Genomic DNA, 25,625 nt, shown 5'->3' with positions numbered 1-25,625 from the left:
GAAAGTCTAGAGAAAATACATATGACCAAAAAGCTTTTGGAAAGTCTTTTCCTTCAGATTCTTCCTGATGCAGGCTAAGGAGGAGAAGGAGTAATTGGATCAGTGCTATAATGTGAAACTACGCAGGACAAGACAATTAAATTTCCTTTCTGTAATTGCAGCCTCTCTGGATGTCCTATTGCTGCAGCAGAGAAACTGGCTAAAGCTCAAGAGAAGCATCAGAACTGTGATGTGTCAAAATCAAACCAGGCATCAGATCGGGTTTTAAGGTATTAGAAATCACTATAATACTTATTATTATGCAGAATTCATCACACATTCACCTAATCTGAGAATTTATATTTATATACATTGTATATACATATATATCTCCTTTAAAGAAGAATTAGAATTAGGGCTTCTGGATCCAGTTCTCACAGAATATATTTCCCACTCAATTTACATGGGGGAGGGTTGGTAACTATTTTGGCAAATACATGTAAAGCTGAAAAGCTCATTTTTGTCTTAGGCATTGTTTGGTGTAAAGATGACTGCTGGAGTGCAAAGTCTAAGAACAATGTGAAAAAAGTTGGTATCTTTTGGGAATAAACTAATATTTACCGGTAAGTCTTGGTTTTTTCAGCAGGCTTTTACTAGTAAATATCAGTTTAAATTAAACCAGAAGCCCTATTTGCATTACCAAAACAATAGTAGACCTTTTGATAGGACACATGGAAAAATGACGTGTGTAGCTTAGATTCCAAAATAAAGTCAGATGTAGTTCTTTGTCTCTGTTTCCCCACTCACTGCCAGGAAGGATGGAAAGAGAGAAAAATTGTCCTAATTTTTTTAATGGGAAGGACCTTGAACCAGTTTGACATAATTATACCCATTTTCTTCATCCACATAGGATTCTGCATTTATCCAAAGCTGTATCCAGCTTTGTGCTATTGTCTCTTCTTTTGAGATATGTGGGTGGAAAAAATATTGTTTCTAAGGATTGTGAAGGATACATGTAAAGGGACTAGACCTCTGCATGATTTTACAAGCCTTATATTGATGATGCCCCAAGAGCTGCAGAATTTCTCCATGGATACTGAGATATTTGTGGGCTAGATTAGGTACATCCCTCTCAGCTGTTGTGAAGAACATGAAGGAAGTACCACAGCTTTTCCTACTGATCTTGTAGGTTTCTTCGTATTTGGATTTAAAATTTGATAGGGTAGCTTAAAATGAAATTTTTTTACTGTATTAACATTATTCTTTGCATATTCTCTTAAACTTCATCTAATCTTGATGACCTTTTCAAAAAACATAATACACCAATAAACCTAAGAACACAGAATTATGGTTCACATCTGCAGAATATTTTTTGTAGAGCTTATTGACCTTTTTTATGTTCCTCGGATTATTTTTGATGGGCTTTGTTTTAACTGTCCCTAATTCAGGTTATGCTATTTTTCATATAGCATCCCAGACAGTTTTCTTAGAGAAAGGTTCTTTAAAACCTGCTAATAAAAAAGACCTTTTAAGGGAATAATATAATTTCTCACTGATGGAAAAAGGTAAATGAAAAATGCAGTGTTTTTTAACACTGCTGATTAGAAGTCACTGAAGTCAGATGCCATGCAAAGAAGGCAACTGCTCAAAAGCTCATCTAGTTTGCTGGCAAACTCCCTGGGAAGTTGCATAGCAGTTTTAACTTTGCTTGTGAGTCTGCCCTGTGTTTCAAATTTTATAGGCAGTTCACCCAATGCTTTCATCTTATCTCCTGCTTTCCCTTTTACCATTAAATCATTGAAGTATTTAAGATGAAGAACTTGGGAGTTATTTATAATATTTACATGCAGGTGTCTGATAGAGAGAGAGATGCTCCAAGAGTAAATCTCGCATACTTGTCTTCATGCCAGTTTCCATCCCACCTGCATTTAAAATTTCTTTGGAAGAAGTCAAATTCATAAGACTTATGTTCTGTAGAAATTTTGGTTTTACATTGAATGTGCAGGAATTGAGCTGCATTTTTTTTTAGCTAAGTGTAGATTATCTTGAGGTAGGATCAAAATACTATTAATATCAGCTCATTGTGTACATGAGCGCCCTGTATTTTGGAGGGAAACCTGTCTAAAGAAATGAGCATACATAAGTCAAAAGGAATAGTATGAATAATATGATTTTTTTGGCCGATTTTTACATACACATCCTGACTAAATTATATGAAAAGAATTCTTCCAGAAAAAAATAAAAATAGAAATATATATTTTCAAAACTTAATTCTTACTAGACACCACATCCCGTTTTGTCAGGCAGCATGATGATTCTTCTCGTCTTGACTGAATTTGTGATCCTGTGAATGTTTCTTCTATTTCCTCTGTTTATAAATGCAGTAGAGAAAACAAAAGAAATAATAATAATAATAATAATAATTAAAAAAAAAAGAAAAAAACAAGCTTGATGATTCTTGATTCCAGCAGAAGCACCTCAGGTCTGTTGTTCATCATCTTTACCTCCTGCTAAATGCAGCAGGTAGACATGCATCACTGTGTAGCATTTGCTTCATTTATATAACACTTTCTTATATAGGTAAAGCATGCAGGATCTGACCTTTATTTACTTGCTTTATACATTGAGAGATGATGACTTCTGTGTCCACATGCAGAAGACAGCGTGACAGTGGAGGAGTTCACTACAGCATTCCTTCACTATTTCAAAACTTACTTCAGTGACCTGAAAGATCAGTTGGGGCTTTTCCTGGTTATCTTCTCTGACCCTAAAGGAAAGAGAAATTTAGCTGATAGTTTTGTTCTGTATTCATTCACAGAACCTTCCTTCATGCATGTATCTGTATAACAAGATTTGCAGCTCCTGCCAGAACCTTTCATTTAAGGGTGAGCAGGACCTGTGAGGCAGTGGCTCAAAGTCCACAGAGATTGTGAGAATCTCATGTGTATTTCTCAAAATTAACCTGGATCTGTATACTGAAGAATGAAACAGGATGAAACAGGACTAACTCTTTTGGAAAACATACAGGAAAACAGCATACAACTTTGTTGAAAGAAATTTAGAGGAAACTCTATTGATTAAATGGAGCTTCAACTGCTAATTTTTGGTTTTGATACTTAAAGAAATTTGTCCAAACTTCTCCTGTTGGTCCACTTACCCCTTTTTGTTTCAACTCCCAAAAGAGAAAATGTTTGCTATGTGATGCAATTTTACATGGGGAAAGGGAAACCCTGAAGTATTTTAAAATAGAATTTTAAAATAGCTACAGGATACATTTAGTGGTATTAGAAATAGTTTTGTCTAGGCTTTGTTCAAGAAAATATATATTGTTTGTCTGCTGAAAATAACCAAACCAAGCAAATGCAATAATATATTGCTTTCTCTTGAGTACAAGAAATAACTACGATTTTCTAATCTGAACTATAAATTATGCACAAACACATTAAACTGAACTGCATCTAACAAACTTTACATATCTTTAATTTCTAGGCCCATGTGCTTTGTTAAGCAATTGGAGATCCCTCAGTATGGCTACAGAAACAATGTCCCCACCACCACACCCCGCTCCAACTTGGCCAAGGAACTAGAGAAATACTCTAAGACTACGTTTGAATATAACAGTTATGACAACCATGCCTATGGCAAGAGAGCCATAGCTCCCAAGGTGCAATCCAGAGATATATCCCCCAAAGGATATGATGGTAGGAGGTGCACACTCTTATACATGAGAGACAAGTTTGCAGTTAATCTTGTTGTTGTATATGTAAACATCATACAATTAAAACATGTTTTCATGTTCATATAATATCATGAGGAATGCTGTCATGTGTAAGATATTTTAAAGGCTTTAAAAAAAAAAAAAAAAAAAAAAAAAAACCACTGTTGTTTTATTCGGTTCTTGCTTCACAATTGTTGCACTGGCGAAAGAACACCTCCAGCTATTAAGCTCCTGGGATGTGTTGAGATTGCAATAAAAGCTGAATAATAGAGCTAGTTCTTGTGGTGTAGGAGCAGTGTGTTATGTTGCCATCTGGGAGACCTGGCCTCATGGGTCACATTAGTATTCTCACTTCTGTACAGTAGGTCAGGTAACTCATAAAGATAGCTTACTTACTCTGTGGGGACATGGAAGTAGAAAACCTGTATCTCGTTGCACTTTCAGAAATCACTGCTACTTATTTAATGAGGCATTTCTGCTCATTTTGTCCTTGTGAATATACCTGTTGAATTCTCTGGAAAACCTCATATAAGTAATATGTTGAAAATTAGGCTAAACATGACTTCAGTTTAGGAGAAGAAAATGGTGTCCATCAGGCAAGAGGATTTTTTTTAGGGAAAAAAAAAATGATCTACATCATAAAGAATATATGAATTGGATTGTAGCTCTTGAGGACTTCAAGATTTTTTCAGAGCAATACAAGTTATATATATAATAATAAACCAGTGCCTTTATCTTTTTGTTGTCATTGTTAAAATATTTTATGCTACTCACAGACTACCATAGGAAATTTCAAGCAGGTGTCAGATTTTTGTTTAGAAAAACAGAAAGAAATATACCATATTGAACAATTTATGCTGACATATGAATACGGGCTCTGACATTCAAAAGTAGGTAAGTGGAGAAAAGGAATATTTTTACAGATCCTGCCTTCATGTTTCGGATATTTTGGATTTTTTTTTTCTCATAGAATCAACAGGCAAGTTCTTCCACTATAGCATAAAGGAGAAAGGCAACACATTTTTGAGTAAAAATGCCCTTTTTTCTTCTCTCATACACTCATCTTATTTGCCTATGTCAGAATAAGGGCTTGAACATTATTAAGGGTAATGCAGTAGCTCTAACTGCAGTTAGTAACCTAATGATATAAGGTAAATATAATAAGAAATGAGATATTAACTCTTGTGTATATGTTCTGTTTACTCTTACAGAAGGGAAAGAATCAGTGTATAGGTAGTGAACCCGTGGATATGCATAATTATGGATCAAATTACTGATGTTTGCTTTAAGCAAGTAATATATATTTTTCCTCATTTAAGACCCTATTTCAGCAAAGAATTAAAAATTACACTTTTTTTTTTCCAAATCATCAGAACTTGAAAATACATGTTACATCAAATACAAGTTCAACAGTGGCCTTAAAAAATGAAAGATTAGGGTGGTACTGCTGTCTTTCTACACTCACATCTTCCTTTGACATAAATAAGTATAATAATAATTTTTACTTGAGAATCTTGCTAGATTTGTACAATATTGTTTCACTGCCCCATTATCTAAGTCAGAGAGGACTGAGGGACCCTGATACATGTGATTCATGCTGGTGCAGCAAGTATATGTTGTTCTTTTATACTCAGAACAGTTAATGCCAATTACAGCTGGAGCAGGTTGTTTGCTAAATAAAGGCAAATTTCCTATGGATTTACTCAATATCACTGACTCTGCAGCAGGTGGCATATGCTGTAGCTGTTTCCAAGTTATGTGTGTGCTGTTTGACCATGCTGACATGGTCTCAGACACAGAACATCATTTGAGTTTTTCTTTGTACCCAATCAGTGATGTTCATGAAACCTTTAGGATCCCCCTGTATTTAATATTACACAGCCACTCTGTTGTGTTCATCTTAAATATGCAAAGGGCTTTAAAGTTCCTCAAGAAAATCACCTGAAGTCATAGAACGATTAACTAAATTCTTGGCGCCAACTTTCAATGGATCTTGGATTTTGATGATAGCTACTGGAAATAACTGAATATGAAGGTGATTTCGGGAAGAATCTCTTCACTTAAAAGAGCCACTTTTCCACAAGAAATTTTGCAGTATTTCTAGCTGATTTTGTAGTCGGGTGTAAAATAAATTATGCCAAAGCCATTATGGAGGTACAGAGAGCACACCTATTATATATGGCAGCAAATACATTTATATAAGAACAGATTTAGTTCTGAAAAGTCATACTGAAAAAGCTGAGAGGAAGTCAAAGTTATCTGGAGTACTTTTAAGTATGCAACAGATTATTTTTTTCTGACCATATAAGATGAGACAAATAGTCTAAGAATATGAAAAATCAATAGCCTTGTGCTTCAATCTTTTTTTAATTGTAAACAAGCATTGTATTTTCATCATGAGAGAAAAGGATTATATGTTCAATAGTGTGTGGTTGTGAGTTACATGAACATAAATAGCTCCTCTGGATTCCTTTCTTGATTTTTTTTCATTTTTTTTTTTTTTTTTTTAAAGAAAGAAAGAGAAAGAAAATGAATACATTATATTGTGAGATAGGATGCTCTGATAATTGTTTAGGAGTAAGTACTGCTTGTGTTTGTGGACTTGCTTTGTCTTTGATAACATTTTCATGGTGGATCACATCTTGGGTTTACTGGGTTTATGGTATACCACAACAGAGATAAGAACATCTAGACTCAGCAGGCAGAGAAGATAGCAACTGTTCGTTTCTCAGGTGATGACAGGAGCTCCTCTCATCCCTCAAACAATACTGGGACCTTCTATCAAAACACTGAGAAAACAGTAAGGGTGGGATTCATTTGACCATGTCTAGAATTTTACAATGGGTAGCACCTCTGTCTGAGCTAGTCACCCTTTTTAAATCCATGGAGGAAGATAGATGCTTCTTTGATGTAATTGATCTCCTCCTGGAGTACATATTTAAAACTGACCAGGTGAATCACCACCTGAAAGTTCCTATTTTTTTTTCCATGCTATTAGAGAAAGCCTGAAATGACTAGGTCAGATACCTGAAATTAGGTGAGATGAATCTGTCACGGTGAGTCATAAAACATATTGAAACTGTAATTAATTTATGTAACAGATTCCATGTTTAGGCAATACTGAGGATGAGGGTGGCTGGGTAAAATTTAATTCCATACCAAATACCTGAGTTTAGTCCTTTAAGTTGTTGGGATCTCTTCCACTCTTACGTTAATTAGCAAGAGGAGCCTGTAGACTTAGAGAGGTTTTCTGTAATCAGCCCCTAGGCATGCTCAGTGGGAGGCCAGCATGCTGGATGGATATGCAGCTAGTTAGACTTGCGTCTATTATTTAACAGGAAAAACATTTTCCACATTTGGTTTACTGCTGGATCATAAAGCATAGCTGGACTGCAGATCTTCAAACCTGGTGCCACAGAGTTGGGCTACTAGCAAGCAGAATTGCCTGGTATTGAAACAATGTAGTTTTCCCTTCCTTAGAAATGGACTTGGTTTAATTCATCATGAATTAGTCATCTTTGTTTCTTCTGAAAAGCTAACATGGAATGAACAGACTGGGCTATGTGACGTGTTTTAAAATGTACACTTATAGTAAATGTAAAATGACCATGGCCATTTCTCTCCAAGTTTTGCTTAAATCATTGGTAATCTAAAATCTAACAGTTGTGTAGCATGCTTATAGCACTTTACACCTTCAAAGTATTATGCAAGTAAATCACAACACAACTAAATTTTAGAAGCAATTTTATATTTATAGGGAAAATGAGTTCAAGGGATAATATAGGTCGACCAAGGCCACAGAGGAGTCCGTATCAGAGCATGCATGAGTTTCTGGTCCTATCTATAAAGCTGCCTGTTTCCTCACCTTTCTTTAACACACATTCTTATATATATGATTTCCAATATAGCATGTCTCTTATGCTTGTTTAAATGTGACTTCCTATAAGACTAACTTTTTTTACTAGTAACAGAAGACTTATTTGTTCATATGAATTTTGAAAGATATTTCTGATTTGACAAGTTCAGTGGTACAGGGTGCTTGCTGTGTTAACACAGTAAGAATTGAATTATTCACTTATTTTCTTCCTGAAGTATAGGAAAATTCTTGTGTCTTGGATACCATTGCAAAGTAACAATGGATAAATGCTGAATTTTTAATGACCACCACTGACTACTATATTAAAGATGAAACTCTGGAGGAATTGTTCACAGGTTTATTATTAGTGGGTACTCTGCTAGAGTAGTGCTACTATGTGTTCAAAACAAAGAAAAGTGATGAATGTTTAGCATTCATTTCACTTAAAAAAAAAAAAAATCACACCCTGTGCATTATGTGGCATTCCTGAGAAAACTCCATCTGTTATGAATTAAGTGAAACGCTTTACAGTAAAAATAGTGCCATGATTTTTTCAGTTTTGTAGAGAAAGAAGAAGGATGACATAAGCTCTAGCAGAGATATTTTGCTTTCAGATTCTTCTTTTGAACCCTGCCAGTCTACCACAGCAGCCTGTGGTTCACAAATGGGCTGTGCTCATGGGAGCAGATTATTATATGTATGCCTGCTCAGACAAATACACCTGAAGAGTCTGGCATTTAAATGGAACCCATCACAGAAGAGCTCTAGCTAGGGTCTGACCTTTTTTTGTATAGCTCTCTAATCAGCATGCTAGTTGGTTATTGTTATACTGTGCTATATGGTATGATCTCTGCAGTATGTATTTCTCTCTAAAGGGGAAATAGTCACTGTAATATCCATGTATGTATCCTCTGACCTTGACATTTATTTTATATGAAAATATATAAACGTTTAGATTTAGGAGACCAGACAACACTTTCTTGTATTTTATAGAAATGCTTTTAAATAGTTAATTTGGGAAGAAGGTTGAAGAAATAAGTGGGCTAATAGGACTGTTTTGCATTGCTATTGTAATACATTTGGCTGCAAGGAGCAGTTCTTAAAAGCAGCAACTGTTCTGCATTGTATTTAAATGGGATGGAAGTAAGCTTTGTCAGTGTGTTAGTGGTTTCTGTCAGCCAGAGTACAGCTGAGTGCCTCTGTCCTCAGTGAAAGCAGGAGTGAGTATGTTTGGCCTGCATTGTTTCTCCAGAGTTGTGGGCACTTGAGATGCTTGAAGATGGGGTTGTTTCACTTACATTTGTTTCCATTTGTACAGTCACTGCTTTTGCCTTTGTGAGATCCATGGTGTGGATCCAGCTTCCTTCTACTTTCATCATGTTCTCTTCCTCCTTTCCTTTCTGATGGCTAATTACCTAATGTGGTGTAGGAAGAACCTGTTAGGAAATGTGAAGTGTTTAAGGACATACGGTTAGCACTTTGGCCCGGAGACCCAAGCCCATTAGCTTTATAATGGGCTTGTTCTCCAGTAGCTCTGGGGAGCCTAGGCCTTACAATTACATTTGCTCATGTAACTATGAAAAAAGTCCTATAATGTTATGGTAACATGTTGCTCTTCATTAACAAAACTGAGTGACCTGAGCAGATCCTACTTTCTGTCTGACTGTATACGTGGGGTAAAAGCAGTGTTTCTTTGTGTTTTTATTCTTTTCTAAATCTAGCCTGTTTGTCAGAATAATTCATGATCACATCATACAGATTTGTGCAGGAGGTTATTTCATATAAACTCACATGTTTAGCATATAGAATCACAGGCAAAAATCAAGAAATACAGCCGTCATTCTTATTGCTTTTTTTAATTATTTTTTTTTTTTTTGGCGGGGGGGTAGGGTGGGGGCATGGTTACTGTTGTTCATTATAAATTTCACCTCCAGCAATTTGTTTTTATTTTCACTTATGCAGAATGTTAGTTCTTTTGAGTCATCCTTGTCATATTTCTTCCCACAGCTAAACGTTACTGTAAGAATTCAAGTCCAACCAGCAGCACAACAAGCAGTTATGCCCCTAGCAGCAGCAGCAATATGAGTTGTGGTGGAGGCAGCAGTGCCAGCAGTACCTGCAGCAAGAGCAGCTTTGACTATACTCATGACATGGAGGCAGCGCACATGGCTGCTACTGCTATTCTGAATCTCTCCACCCGCTGCAGGGAGATGCCTCAGAACCTCTCCACTAAGCCTCAGGATCTCTGTGCAAGGGTAAAAATAAGTAATTCTGTTTGTCAGGAAATCCCAATCAGTATATAAACTGCTTATACTGATAACATGATAGCATGTACTTACTCTTCTCTCCTCCTGCCCCCCCCTTTTAATTTGTCTCAGTAGTGAGATCTATAATTATAAAAGATGTTTGAGTTGCTTAAGTGCTCTTAATTTCACTACAGAATTTTTTGCTAAACACTGTCTGATTCATACATTTTATGAAAATATTAAGATTTAATGATGTAATTTCATTTAGAAACCTAATGTTGTAAGATCTTGTAAAAAGAAAACTATGGTACTTGTATGCTATGTGTGCCTGTGATATTGCAGTTCTTAAGTCATTGCTTAAGACATTTGAAACAAACAATAAATCCTCCTGTACAGGTGACTTCAAAGGTGCTGAAAAATAGTGTAGGGTCACTGATGATTTGTATGTTCATAGTTTTAATATATTATAAAATTAGAGACAAAAATTATAGATGTTGTTTTTAAGCTTTATATATAAAGAGAAACAGTGCACTATCAACATTCATTAAAGAGCTGAATACTCATTTTTGAATTATAAACATTAACTTTTGACTCTGATAGCTGTTGAAAATGATTATTTAACATGCACCAGCAAACAGTACAGTGCTACCTATAGGATACCACTAGATGGCTAAGTAGACAGATGCAGTGCAGAGGAAACGTTTTTATTGTGCTTATAGCAGAGCTTCTGAGCTGGCAGACATGTTCTGTTCTTCTGCATATAGACAAAGGTTTTCTTGCCCCCATTGTGCAAAGCCATTCATAACAAACTAAACCCTTAACAGTAGGTATTAGTAATAAAACATAATTTAACCTGGAATGGTTCATGACTTTTTTTCAAATGCTTCTTTTTACATTCATTTATTTAATACTGTATAAGAGGGAAATCTCTTTTTGGCATGTAAACAATATGGTTGTATCAATGCTATGGAAAAAGCTGGAATAAAATGTTTATTATCTTACATGTCAAAAACAGAAGGGGCCTCTTTCCTAATGTTTAACCCTATATCAAATTGAATAAATGATTCTAAGAGGGGATTGTCACTTTTTTTTCTTTTTAAAAAAAAAAAAAAAAAAAAGAAGGGTTGCATTCATGGTGTTTTTGTTACTTGAGAGAAAGTTGCTAGACTTATGAGGAGTCAGTAGCATTTACACCACTTTTGAAACCAAACATCTTGTAGAGTGTTTTATTTCTGAACAAATGAGGGATTCTTTGTGGGCACCTTTATTCTATTTGCTCTTAGTTTTTTTAAATTCATTTTCATTTAAGATGTCTTATTTCCCCTCATCTAATAAAATTGAGAACAATTGTTTGTTTCTATAAAGGGAAAAGTCAGAGCTTGTACTCACAATTTGACAATACTTCAGTTGCCACAAAAATTGTCACAAATATTCTTTTACCCAAATTTATTGATTATAAGAGTTAGTATACAAAATGCCAATACAATTGTATTTGCAGTGAAGGAACTGTGAAATTTGTAGGCATTTTCTCTTCCTAAAACCAAATGGTGTCCAAAAGGACTTCTTTGGGTACTTTACAAAGAAAAGATTTCTTTTCTTTTTTTTTTTTTTTTTTTCTCTGAACACCCAGACAGGTGACAGGACTGGAAACAAGAATTATGCAGATGTTAACTCACAGATACTCAAGATATTCACCTGTCACAGAGTAGACCAAGAGCAAAAAGACAACAACAAGAAAATATCTTTAGATATTTCTCATTTTCACCCCAAATTTTGCACCTGTTTTCTGGGTGGCAGGAGACTGTAATGAAGACTCATCCTGTTCCCCCAAATATCAGATTAGCCATTCAGGAAGCAATCTACTCGAACAGCATTAATGTTGTGTAACAGCATCATGCTATGTGTGGGAGGGGGCTCAATGCTTACAATCTATTCAGGAATGGAAAAGTGTTTTATCATTCTGCTAGGCAATCATATATACTGAAGAACACAAAGAGGTAGCAGTTTAGCAGTTTTAGAGTGTGAAGCTGAATTAACAATATTTTTCTTATTTTAACAGAATCCTGATATGGAAGTCGATGAAAATGGGACCTTGGATCTGAGCATGAATAAGCAGAGGCAGCGAGATGGTTGCTGTACCATTTTAACACCATTGGAGCCAATGTCACCACAACGGCAAGCTGTGATGAATAACCGGTGTTACCAACTGAATGAGGGTGACTGCTGGGACTTGCCAGTGGACTACACTAAAATGAAGCCCAGTAGGATAGATGAAGATGATTCCAAAGAGATTAATGTATGTCTTTTTCATCTATTAGTTCTCATTGTAATCTACTTTTTGTAATTTGTTGCATTTCTGAAAATTGAAGGGAAAGAGGAAACAATAAATAGGTGATAAAAATTGTGGTTTTCTACAAAAGGACCTCTGCTAATTAATCTTTAGAAATATATCATGATGGCACACATCTGATCTGTGACTAAGTTCCATAAGACAACATTTGAACCATGAATGTGAATCATGTTTTCTAAACAGCATCATCTTGATAACAAACATTTTCTTCAGTAAAGATGTTTTACTATATCCAGATTATGCTACTCCATATAAGCAAGTTGACATAACCGTGCAATACTGGGATAATCAGCTCTCAAGGCAAGATATTCCACTGAATTTGAAAACCATAGACAATATGCTGAGTTTTTGTATTACTTAGATATCAATTTAAATAAAAGCAGCAGAGTATTATATAAACTTTCAACTATTTTAGCTAATCTTGTAGATTACTAACACACTTCTGATAACTGTGTGTGAAAGGGTCTGTATTAATGAGATGCTTAGTTTCAAGAATACGTACAAAGAAAGTATATTAGAAACTGGTGTTACTTTTCAATTTAGATACTAAGACAACAGCAAAATCCTTTAAACCGAAGAGGCAAATAAGGAAAACAAATTAGGGAATTTAACTTAGAATATGTAGGATGTGTTCTGGTGTGAGCCAAAACACTGAAAAAGTCTGCTGAGAAGTTTTAATTGAATTGAAATTGTTCATCAAGCTTCAACCCTTACCCGCTCGCATAGTTTACAATACTGCATTCAATATAATTTAGACTTTGAGAGACTTCTGTAGACTGTTCTTTGTTCTTTTGTTTGTTTGTTTATTTTGTTTTGTTTTTGTTTTGCTTTGTTTTGATGGTATAAATTATAAAATTAGGCTAACTATTTGTGTGTGACTTACCTCTTGCCTATTTTAATTAAAACTTAAATCTGTTTTCCCAACCTTTGAAACTTATAATAAAGTAGCATTTTCACTAGGTATACTGAATACATTCTAGTTCCAGTGTTAGTCACAATTTTGCTATTAATTTCACTGAAATTAGGAAATCTGTCATTATTAAGGTAAAACATACAGTATGAACTGTTTATCAGAGCTAGCAGATCACCACATTTCTACTATGGTGTTTATAGCACCATCTTCAGGAATCTCTAAATCAATGCATTCAGCCACTTCATTCCTGAAATAGATGCTTTAGAATTTCTGAATACACCAATAAAGTTAATTATAAATTATATAATTATAATTTTCCAGACTTTTATTGAGGTTTTCCCCAAATGGAGATTCTGTGAGCAGATGTTGAGATTGTTCCTGTTTCATCTTTGACTTGTTCTAAAATGTTAAAAAATATTATTTTTTTTAGCTTTTTGATGCTGCATTCAGTCTTTTTTCCTGTTCCTCAATTTTTCAGTGACTTTAGAAAAAAAAAACATTTTTTTTTTCAAGGAAAATATTATGACAGTTATATAGAAAGCTGGGTTTTGCCTTTTTTTTCTTTCCTAATAACATAACCTAATTAATTTCCATATATTGTGAAGTCTGCATCAAAATGTCTAAGTACTATTTAAAGGTTTAATAGGTGAAAGTATATAAAATAATTTAGTTATTTTTTCTCTGACAGACTAGGTTAAAGAAGGAGATAGTGTCTGATGACTGTGCTTTATTTTATGTAAGTTGTAACATCACCTATTTGAAACTAATTCTCATATATTTGCCGGTAGCCAGAAGATTTGGATCCTTTCCAAGAGGCCCTTGAAGAAAGAAGGTATCCTGGTGAAGTTACAATCCCAAGTCCTAAACCCAAATACCCTCAATGCAAAGAGAGCAAAAAGGATTTAATAACGTAAGCATAATGTGAGGTGAAATTATTTTTCTCCTTTTAAACTTTTCTCTCTTTGTCTTCTTTTAAACAAACGAGTACATATACGCCTTGCAGTATGAGCATGCAACATTTGCAGCATATAAATGTTTCAAACTGCCAGTTAAGCAAAGTGAGAAGCTAATGTGTATTTGCTTGTTCTTAATGATGCTATATTGTATTGAGACGCCATTTTCATTTAATCCTGTTCATTTTGCAGCTTTTCGATTAGGATGCTTAAAACCCCTTGCAGTCATTGCAGCTAAACTGGAAACAATGAAACTTTTAAAAGTTTTTTTTTTTTTTTTTTTTTTTTTTTAACATACTTACTATTTTGGCTGTTTTTGTTTTTGTTTGGTGGCAGATGTCCAACACCAGGGTGTGATGGGAGTGGTCATGTGACTGGTAATTACGCCTCACATAGAAGGTGTGACTTCATTTTTTTCATGGTGGATTCTGTCTTTTCAATTTATTGTTTTCAGCTTACCTCAACAATGCTGTCAAAGTAAAATGTTGAACTATGTGTTAACCCTTTGAGTAATATATGTTGATCTTAAAAGCATGCTAATTTGTGTGTTGTATAAACGTCTTTTATTTTTAAATAGATTACTAAAATTTCCAAAGTATTCTTAAGCATTTAAGTAGTTAACCCAGGAACCACAAATATTTTTGTTACATTTTACTAGTTAATAGAGAAACAAAAAACAAACAAACAAACAAAAAAGAACATTTATAGTATGTAATTTTGGAAGTAATGTTGATATCTAAATATATTCAGAGGGTTAACTATATTACAAATTTCAATATTACAGCACTTGCCCCATCGCTTTTCTGCATTACAAACTTTTACTTTTTAATTTTTATGTTGTGTTTGTTTGAAAGTGTTCAGTTAATAAGAAGATTAACTTACTTGTCTGTCCTACCATGTCTTACAGTTTATCTGGCTGTCCCTTGGCTGACAAAAGCATTCGAAGTATGCTGGCCACAAGCTCACAAGAACTCAAGTAAGATATAAAAAAACAAATATTTTTTTTATAAATATTTATTTGACCACAAACTGTATAGTTACATAAGAAATTAGAAACACTATGTGTCTGGAGACCTGCTCGATGATGCAGAGGGAGTTGATCCATGCTTGGAAAGTATGTGAATTCTTTAGAAATTCCACACAGACTGGGTCTGTGCATAAGTCTGATGACATAGTATTTTCTTTTCTGTATTCATTAAGTAATAGGGGTAGAATGTTTAAACTAGATATTTAAACTCCTGTTCATTTTTTTTCTGGACATTCGAGCTTGCTAGTTAGAACAGAAAAATCTCATGGGATTAGACTAATGAAATACTTCTGATTACACAACTAGTAAAATTGTGTAGCTTCTCAGAGTTAGACTGGAAGGGAGAGCAATCTGCTTATTCCAAATGTTTGCGTAATCTTCCCCAGGTTTGTATCACTGTTAACAGCTTAATGCATTTTCTCATTTGACTATGTTTTTTAGTGTCTAGTTAGTTATTCCCCTTTTTAACACACATTCTTTCCAATTTCCTTGCAGTTATTTGGAATGACATTTGTGAGCTATGAAAGTTAGAGAATTGTAAGACTTAGCTTTGATCGGTCTTCCTGCACCATATGTTTGATTGGAATTCTGTATGTGGAAGAACTATAGCATTTCTCTGTGCTATGAGTTAGTGGTATTCCTGAGATGGTAGTATGGGTAACATGGAAGATGTTCACAAATAACAAGAGAAAACTGAGTAGGGAAAATATGAATGAATAGCTTATGCTACTACAAATAAGCAATATTCTGTCTTTACCATACATGAGTGTCTTAACTAACATTACTCGAGTTCAGTACTTGGATGAAAAATAATAATAATAAAAAAAAAAAAACAATAACAACAACAACAACAAAACTAACAAATGGGAAAGATGAGAAAGCAAGCAAGAGAAAGCTACTGAAAGCTACTGAAGTTAGCTTTCTTTCTAGTCTTATCTAATTTAGTCACTAATTGCAAATAATAGGAACAAAAATCACATGTATTACCTCTCCAGTCAAAACTAACTTTTCTGAACAACCAGTTCAGATCACGGTAGTATCTGCTACTAGAAGGCTATGTGATATGCCAGTGGAAAGGCTGTGAATGAGATCAAAGAACATATATAAGTATAAGCAGAATACAGGCAAATAACCCAGATAAACTCGGATTTGGGCCTGTATTTTGGGTTGGAACGGGTCAAGTAGTTCAAGGAACTGTAATTACATAAACAAAGCATAGACAAGACTGTTGGAGCAGCATGAATAATACTTTAAGCACATACTTTGATGCTCTAACCATTTATAAAATTTACAGTTGAGTTGGGAAAGTGCTCCTGAATTATCCCATCTCCTCTAATTTTCTAAAGCATCTGTAGTCAAGCCTACCCAATACAGACCAGAGTGAATAAAAGATAGATTGAACTTGAGTTCCAATAATTTTTCATGCTATTCTCTTTATCTATTGTGAGTTTTCCCTACGCAAAGAGAACAAGATTAATACATATTTAAAATTACAAGTTTAGGTTAACATGATTATTTAGCAGTTATCATAGTACCCAATGAACACATTAAAACTCTGTTAGATTAATTCAAAAGTCAGGAAATGAGAGAATTTTAAATAGGCTAACTTAACTTGATTCTCTTTTGCGTTTTCATTACAAGGCAATCCTTCAGTTTCTGATCATATGTTTTTCCACAGGACAACAAATAATGTTGCACAGGACAGCCAGTAGTCACTGCATAAACAACTAATGGATTTCCTCTATATTCTTCATTATCCCATGTGTGGCCCCGTCTGTTATCCACTGCACTTTTCTCAAACTGTACTCTCAGATTATATCTACTAATTCGCTCACATATTTGTCACTATCATTGCATCTGAGTGTTTCTTAATTAACATATCTTGGTTATAAGGGGATTAATTTATTTTCACCTGCAATTATACATTGAAATAAGTCAGGGTTGGTATTATCACTAATTTAAAGACAGAAAACTTAAACATGTAATTTTGATAGCTCAATTTGAGACATCTAGGACTCAGCTTGTCAGGGTTCTTCATGATATATAGAACTGTATATGTTGAAAGTTAAATACCCATTGAATTCTCTTGAAGCTGTGGGAATTCGTCAGCTCTACACATTGAGTCGTTGACCATCTGTGAAAAGGAATGAGCTATATAAAAAAAAAACAGAATAGAGTCCAGTGTTCCAGAACAGCAACGGGAATATCCTTTCTCCTCCTCCCCAGACTCTTTATTCAGTCCCAGCTTCCACTTTGCCCATTCACGCTGTCTTGTTTTCTTTGTCATTTTTTTCTACATTACTCTGTCTCAAGCTCCTTATCTAATCAGCCCATACATCTCCATCATATTCATATTTTTATTGTTCTCTGCTTCTTAGCCATCATGCTGAAGTTAGTACAAAGAAATATATTCAAAAACAGGGAAGTGGGAGTCCTATGGATGACAGCATCCTTTATACAACTTTCATTTCTGCTCTTGTTCTCTACCTAATAGCAGAGAAGATGTGATCATGTAAATGATTATGTATATGCACGAAGCAGCTAAACCAAAGCTACATAAGCAACTTTGATTTGGGAATTTTTAAACTGTGAAGTACTTCATTTACATTTGTTATATTTTCGTGTGTGAGGTTTGGGGGTATAATTTCCTTGCTTTTAAAAAGAGCAAGCTGAAAAGAAGCACAACTCCCATAATGTGGGATCCTGCTGGCACTCTGTCAGGCCACTAGCATCATGAGAACTTTTGGAATCTGCTACACAGGTCAACTGAATTACTGTGATAGTAAACAGCAGTAAAAGGTATAACATTCTGCCTGGATTGGCACCAGAAAGAGGTGGGGAACTTTGCTAACGTGTTTCATACATATTTGCTGATAGCAGAAGAGTAGTGAGTATCAGTGAGTATCTCTAAAGCCTCAGGTTTTAGAGAGAAATATATACACACTATTTGTCTATATCCCAGGCTGAGTTCCCTTCTGTCCTGTTCCTTCCAATCTGCACTGTTCTTCTCTCTTCATATTTTGTTCCTCGTTCTGATTTTCATATAGTTATTTCCAGTCATCCATAAAGACCTCATCCTTTGTAAAATTTCTGGAAAATATTTATCTAACATGTGAGGTATAATGAACAATTGGTAGTGTGGTAGAAGAGATGATAGTATAGGGATTGAATTTCTGAACTGCAGTTCAGAAATTGCATATTGTGGGATGCATATTGCATATTCAGAAAGTGCATATTGTGGGATGATTTCATAATTTTATCACTTTGCCATGCATAGCTCATGTAGAAAATATTTCATATATGCTAGTATAGCCTTCATATCACATTCTACAAAGCCACAATATTATTGTGTGTACTTTAACAATACACACAAATTATGTATAACGCACCTTCCTAACTAGAATTCTGCTAGCACTCAGATTTTTTTTAAGACCTAACTGAAATTAAAAATAGCAGACACTGGAGACTTCAGATAATGTTCATATTCTATTCCTAATCAAAGTAACAGGAGAATCTGTAAAGCTTAGAGAAAAAATATTTTGCTGAATAATTATATTCACTGTATTGCCTTTTGGTTATTGTGGTTCTATAAGCTCCATCACTCCATCACCTACATTTCCTGGCTACCAGAAAAGTAATGTTGTGACTTTCATTTAAATTGTTCCAAGGTTGTCCTGATTATTCCTTGTCAACCATACTTTGCTGAAATAAGGCTTCTTGCTTTTGGTTACTGAGCAGATTGTGTGATTCTCTTCTTTGACCGAAAGTCCGACTGAGAACTTGAGTCTTTGTGCATAGTTTGTTGACAGGCCAAAGCAGTTACACAGTCTGGTCAATGATCTCATTAACATAACAAAACAGAAATAACAAAATATTCTATGTGGTTTGAATTCTCAGTTACTGGTGTAGTAAAAAGGACGTCAACAGCTTTAAGGGTCTCTGAAGAAATTAATGCTTGTCAAGAATCCAAGCCTTTCCAACATTAAGATTTGAATTATAATGCTTGTAAAAAGCAACTTATTTTTAAAACATCTAGTAATGCTATATAGACAAGTAAACTTGACTATTATGGGAAAGCAATTAACAGCCCACCTAGTGACAGCTACCAATATTAAAATATTCATAAATTAAATCCAGTTTAATCTTACCTAGAGGCCTTTCCTCATCATTTTTCCTTATTAGCTTCTTTTCATAGAAGTTCTTCCTAATACTTACAGTTGTTTCAGAACTTTAATCCCATTGTAGAATTATAAATATTATAAAAGGCAACATTTAAAGCTCTTTTATTTTTATTTAAAAGAAAAAAGATGTTTTAAAATAAATGTTTTGATGGTCAGTAAATCAATCCCAGACAAAATTCATCATGCTGACAGAGAACATTTATACTCAGAGAACTGCCAGCCCATTAACCAGAGAACCTGATTCCAGAGAGTCCATGGAAATGACAAGTTTAGTTCTGATCCTACTTTGATGTAAAAATACTGATACTTCTTAAAAAGGTAACTAAACTTTATCTTGCACTACTGTGGAACTGACTGTCAGATTATCAACATTTACCCTTTGTCTTTTGGGTCAGTTTTCTTACGGGAAATTACATTAGTGCTTATATTAAAGATTCTGAACCTCAGAAAGATTTCCAGTTCAACCAGGTGCCTACGAGTCTGGATACATGGATGATATATAATATTCCCATTACTTCAGAACCCAAGCATCCGTGTCTTTATGTAGATTTTGCATGTCATTATTGTTTCTGTGGAGGACATCTTTTGGCATTACCCTACAGCACTTACAGGGAGGAGGACAGTCTCATTTTATGCAATAAAGCCTGAAATAAAGCCTATGCAATGAAGCCTGAAAGCTTTTCTTTTCCACCTTTTTTCTTCTGGAAGTTAGGAACTCAGTCTGGTTTTGTGCATTCTCTAAAATAAAGAAAGATTTTGAATTTATGTGCCTCCTTCTCTCCCTGTCACTCTACACTAGTTTTCATATCTTGGTGGTCATCCTCTACTCTTTCTTTTATCTTCCCCTTAGCCTTGTCTCCCCATTCCCAGTTGTGTCATCCTAGCATTGTCTTTCACTAAGTCCAAATGGAAAAGTGAGCTTCTCTAAAGCTCTCCCTGGCTTAAAAGGTTCACCACAACTTTTCAAGGAGGAATAACTACATGCAGTACCCTTTTCTGGATAGAAAGGATTAGCTTAGCTCAAAGTTATAGAAAAAATCTTCCATGTTAGTATAACTTTAAATATTCACTTTTTATTGGTTTACTAAGTAATTTTACTGCAGTTTTCTCAGCAAAAACTGACAACTGGAAGAAGGGATATCCTCACAGATATGGATGTTTTATTTATAATGATTAATATATAAAATCAAATAGTACCAGAAAAAAAGTAATATTTGCTTCCTCAATTTAGTCATCTGGAAAAAATAAATAAATAAATAAATATAATAAGCCTTCTCCAAATACAGAATTGAAAGGTAGAGACAAAAATAAATAGGATAATTAATAAAACACTATGGAAACACTCCCATCTTTAGACAAATAACGAGACTATTTAGACAGATAATGAGACTATTATTGGGCATTGATCGGTACCTATCCTCTTTAAACTTTGATAGCTCTCCCAATACACAGTCACTTTTTCTAGTCAGAACAGTTATTTCTGCAGAGATCTGTTTAGCTGCTGAAGTGGTTCCTCCACCTACATCCTGTGTTTGCCACTTGAGATAAAATTTTACTTTTTACATGAAGGAAATTCGCTGCCTGGGTGTATATTTGTTGCTTCATCTGTACAGGAGTACTACCTCTTGCCTTGCCTTGCCTTGCCTTGCCTTGCCTTGCCTTGCCTTGCCTTGCCTTGCCCTTGCCCTTGCCTTGCCTTGCCTTCTCTTTCCTTTCCCTTCCTTTCCTTCTCCTGCTTAGACTGAATCTGTCCTCTTATAAGAATTCAGCAAGACTGATGTTTGGAAGGCTATCACCTATTATACAGTTTTCACTCATTTTTCTCTTAGAAAACTACTCTTTGTTTCAAGAGTAATAATCACTTCCATTCATGTTATCCTTTTTTTTCCCCCTTTCCCTATTTTTCTGCTGTTTGTCTTTTTTTTTTTTTAATTATTATTATTATTATTATTATTATGTGGGAAACTCAGTAGAAGTTGCCATTTAAATTTTTCTTGAATACTAAAGTTGTTGTGCCTAGTAAGTGATTTTATGTTACAATTCAATACTTGATGCTAAGTAAGTATTCTTTGAATCTTCAAATATTTTTTTAAGTTTCTTGATGTTTTATCTAATTTCTATATGGAAAATGTGATTGCAAGGACCAGACATGATGTATTTGGTGTAATGTTAAAAATGACTAGAGCAAGTCATTTGTAAATAATAGTATTTATTAACTTGTCTGCAATGTTATGGTAAAATAAACTACAGTTTACAATGTGTTATTAAATTGCAAGTTAGTGTGCAAATCTAATTTAAATTATTAAAAACAAAACCAAGGAACATAGATCCCTAATATTAGTTCCCCTTTAAGGAATAATCTTTCCCATTTTGGTCAACTAGATCCTTGGGCCAAGTGAAATTAGGAATCTCATGTGGTTTCAGTGGGTTTTTTTTGCATTTTTGTTTCCTGTATTTATTGCAGATTTCCACTTGGATACCTTATCTTTGATGGCAGCATGCATGCCTGGCCAGAACAGAACACCTTGGGCTCTGTTCCTGCACTTCTCAATACTCAAATGGGCACTGTAGGTTATACCTAGCATTTCCAACCTCATGTTGTGTGGTGTTATGATAATGTCCTTTGTATAGAAACCCATCATCTGCAGCAACCTCATCTCTATAGTCGCAATAAGTTTTACATATGGAAGTGGCTGGGCTTTTTCTGTTAGAATAACTCATTCAGACTCTGGTAAGGTTGAGTCATTCCATTTTTCTCACTTAATTTTGTCAACTTTTGTCTCCAAAATGAAAAATACTTGAGTTCTGTTTACATAAGACCCTTCATCATTGTTTTCATCACTGAAAGGTAGTCTTAAAAGCATGTACTCTCTAAAAAGCTCCTTATAAGTCATCTGCATATCAGTACCTCTGATACTGTGAAATGTTCCATGCAGGCACAAAATTGTTTGCATGAAGCACCTTGCAGAATCAGGGCCTTAGTAAGTTTTCAATACCATGAAACACTCTGGAATTAGAAGCTTTAATGTGCACAATGGCATTTAAAATACTCAAATAGTTTATGGCCTCTTTCTTCTCTATGCACTTAATTATTTAAAATAAAAGATATGCTAGCCATACGTCTGCTGCTGTTTGGATTCTAATCAGTGTTTTAAAGCCTTTGCCTTTTAGTTGGAACCTGGAATAGTCTCAATTCAGATGAATGTTGACTGAATTAGAATAATTTTTTTTCAGACAACCTGTATGAAGAATCTAAAGTTTGTTTTCAAAAAGAATGTAAGCACTGGGAATCCACATCCCTGAAACTTCTATATCCCTAACTTTGAAAGCGGAATTTAGTGTCTGCAATAACAACTTAAACAGTTTTGAAGATGCTACCCTTAGTTCCAAGACTCTTCACTAATCAACCGTTATTTGAGTGTGAATGCTTATTTGATGATTCATTTTAATTTTCAAAAATTTTCTCTTGTCAGTCATTCCAGTGCCATTCTGTGCAGTCCCTAAGCAGCTATTCTGAGAGGAGCACTTAATTGTGATTAATTATCAATGAGTTTGCTCAGTTATGTTAACATGCCCAATGAATCTCTCTAAGGCCTTCTTGTCTTGGAGTCTTTCCATTTGTACAGTTACCTCTGACTTCTTTGGGTTTGGTCATATCTCTTTGTCATTGAATGTGTCCTACATAATTAATCTCATTCAGCCTGGCATTTGCTTGTATTCAATTCAAGGGTCTTTTCTTTGGCACAATTTGGTTATTGTGCAAACTCCCATTGTGATGTTGACCATTTTTTGCTTCAAACCAACAGATCATAACCAATTGCTCATTCCATCCAGATCCGCAAAGATCTGCAACATGATGCTGTGGTATATCCCAAGTGCTGAGGCAATCCCCATGGGAAGTTGCGTAAACTACACTTGCTAAAAGGGGAAATAAAAGTGCAGTGTTTTGCACTTTCTGTGTTTGGTCAGACTTGCCAAAACCCTTAATATATACCACAAAATAAAAGTAATATTGTCACTTGAAGTCCTAAATATGATTGCCTGGATCCTCAGTTGGTGTAAATTAGCATAGCTCCATTGCCTTCAGTGGAGTTACGCTAAAATACAACAGTGATGATCTGGGCAGATGCCCTCAGCTGCTCTCTTGGGTTAGCATTCATGTTTGATTGCCTTATTTAAATCTTTGAAGGTACAAAATCCCTTGCATTGTTTGGTTTCTTAGAGTGGCCAATTGCTAACTCGATTACTTGGTGTCTGTATCTGCACAGTAACATCTAATTTTGCCATGTGGTTAAGTTCACCCCTTTATTTTTTATCTAATTGCTATTGGGACTTTATGTGGCACACATTTTTTGCAGCACTGTAGTTTCTATATCAATGTTTTATATCCCTAAAATATCCCATATCCCTCATAAACACCTCATCGTAACCTTATTTTACAATACTTTTGTATTCCCAGTAAGTGGAATTTACATTTGCTCATCTGCATGTAAAAATTGCTCTTCTACCCTAACACACAGAGAATTTCCACTGCTTCAAAGTCTACTGGTTTCTCTCCTACAGATAACACTGTGCTCTTTCAGCATGGGCTTATTTGGTGTACACTATGTGAAGCAACCTTTGATTTTGAGGGATGTGTTAGCATTGGCCATCATTAATTAGTTTTATAATGTGTAAGCTCGACTGTGCTTACACTGCACTCAGCTCCAGCAGTATCTGTTTTCTGTAATAAAAAAGAGGTAGAGGAGGACTGCTGGAGAAGCACATTACTATTGTTATTTATTTATTTTTTTGGACTGTGGTAAAAAGGGAAAAAGATAGAGCCTTGAAAATAATTGAGTCTAAAAAATAAAAAAAAAGAAAGATAGAAAAGAAAAAGAAAAAAAAAGTGATTTCCAGAATTATACTATTTACATTGTTTTATTTAAACAATCAGCTGTAAAGTAGTCAATCAGAGTGATATTTAAAATGCCATCTTCAAACTTGAGAGATAGCACTATGCTGAGATGAATGGAATACTGTTTCCAAATTTTTAGGCTGCAGTTTAATGGGGACATCATTATGAAAGCATATGATCAGCTTAAAAGAGCTATAAATATAATTTATTCAAAAGATTAGATACTGGAGCACTTCTGTATTAAGTAGGAAAGGAATCAAATCATACAGACACAGTTTATAAGAAAACCAAAACACAGTCATTCTTTGTTCTTTTGCTTTGTTTGTTAGTTTTTTTGTTTTTGTTTTTTGTTTTTGTTTTACAGGTATAACTATTTTTTTCCAGGCCAGTCAGTCTGGCTCTTTTCTTGAACACATAATACACACCAATTAAATAAATAAATAAATAAATAAAATAAAGCAGGCTTAGTGTATGAAAATCACAATTCAATTCATTTTTTCCTGCTAAACAATGAATGAGCTTAGGGATTTGTTGTTTGCTTGTATAAACTGACAATATTTCAAAGAGCTAAAATGACCCTGTATTAAATGCAGTCTACTGAATGCTGAATGCTGAATTCAGAGTTTAATATGTAAACTACATATAATTTTCTTTTTGGTTATATGATCTGAATCTATAATGCAGATCACAGAATCACAGAATTTCTAGGTTGTGAGCATATGATAGATACAAAAATGAAAAACTATGATGGACAATTCTTACAAATATTTATATTTTTTTCATTTAAGTACCAGGATTATACGTAACCCTGGGTTATCCTATTTTAAAGAATATGAATTCAATACACATTTTACATTTCACAAATAAGTTTGGTTATAAAAACTGTGAATGTTGGGTACTCTCTGGATACTGCAGTGATACATTGCTGTTTTTGTTCCCCTTGAATAAAAGTTATGAATAAATTAAGAAAAGAAAAAAAAAAAAAGAATTCATAAAATTTGTATTTAAATAACAAAATCATTTTAAAAATATAGATTATGGGTTTCTTCTCAAGGCTTCTCCAGGAACCATTGTAGGTGGTGATTTGTTTTCCTCTGATGCACTAATCAAGAAACATCTGTCAGGAAAGCGTAAGTATGTTCCAAAAGCATAGGTGCAGTGAAGGAGGGGCAAGCCTTGTTTTTTAATAACACCCAGTACACTTGTTGTGACTTAAGTGTAATAATCTGAAAGAACGGAATTATTATTTTTTCTTTATTTTTTAAAGACAGATAAAAGTTTAATCCTAAGCAGACATTTACAGAAAAGGACCTCCAATGTTTCTGAGAGAGACTGAGACTTGATCCAGACTTAGTTGGCTTTGGATCTGAGATTATGTTTGGTAGTTGTAAAAAGCTGGCCCTGAGCAGCTTTTTTTCTAATGGAGTGAGAACAATGTTACAAGGCCAAATTCCATGCATATCCCCATGAGCAGAATTTGCACTTCTTACACCAGACAAAAGCAG

The 25,625-nt window shown here is 34.5% G+C and overlaps 1 protein-coding gene across 18 annotated transcripts in view; it reads left to right on the top strand.

The window, feature by feature from the left end:
* Positions 1-25,625, top strand: part of MYT1L (myelin transcription factor 1 like) — a 331,525-nt gene that overhangs the window by 257,234 nt on the left and 48,666 nt on the right. For 9 of the 18 annotated variants that reach the window (XM_072036410.1, XM_072036408.1, XM_072036409.1 and 6 more), the window contains 7 exons: positions 162-269; positions 3,469-3,680; positions 9,561-9,808; positions 11,859-12,095; positions 13,851-13,972; positions 14,352-14,414; positions 14,923-14,991. In XM_072036410.1, the coding sequence (XP_071892511.1) occupies positions 162-269; positions 3,469-3,680; positions 9,561-9,808; positions 11,859-12,095; positions 13,851-13,972; positions 14,352-14,414; positions 14,923-14,991 (1,059 nt within the window). Of the gene's footprint in view, positions 1-161; positions 270-3,468; positions 3,681-9,560; positions 9,809-11,858; positions 12,096-13,850; positions 13,973-14,351; positions 14,415-14,922; positions 14,992-21,687; positions 22,097-25,625 lie in introns of those variants that run through there. The other 9 variants (XM_021267544.4, XM_072036414.1, XM_021267546.4 and 6 more) reach the window with 3 other exon arrangements.

The sequence above is a fragment of the Anas platyrhynchos genome, chromosome 3 (genome assembly GCF_047663525.1).
Source record: "Anas platyrhynchos isolate ZD024472 breed Pekin duck chromosome 3, IASCAAS_PekinDuck_T2T, whole genome shotgun sequence".
Lineage (NCBI taxonomy): Eukaryota > Metazoa > Chordata > Aves > Anseriformes > Anatidae > Anas > Anas platyrhynchos.
This window is presented reverse-complemented; position numbering and strand designations above follow the sequence as displayed.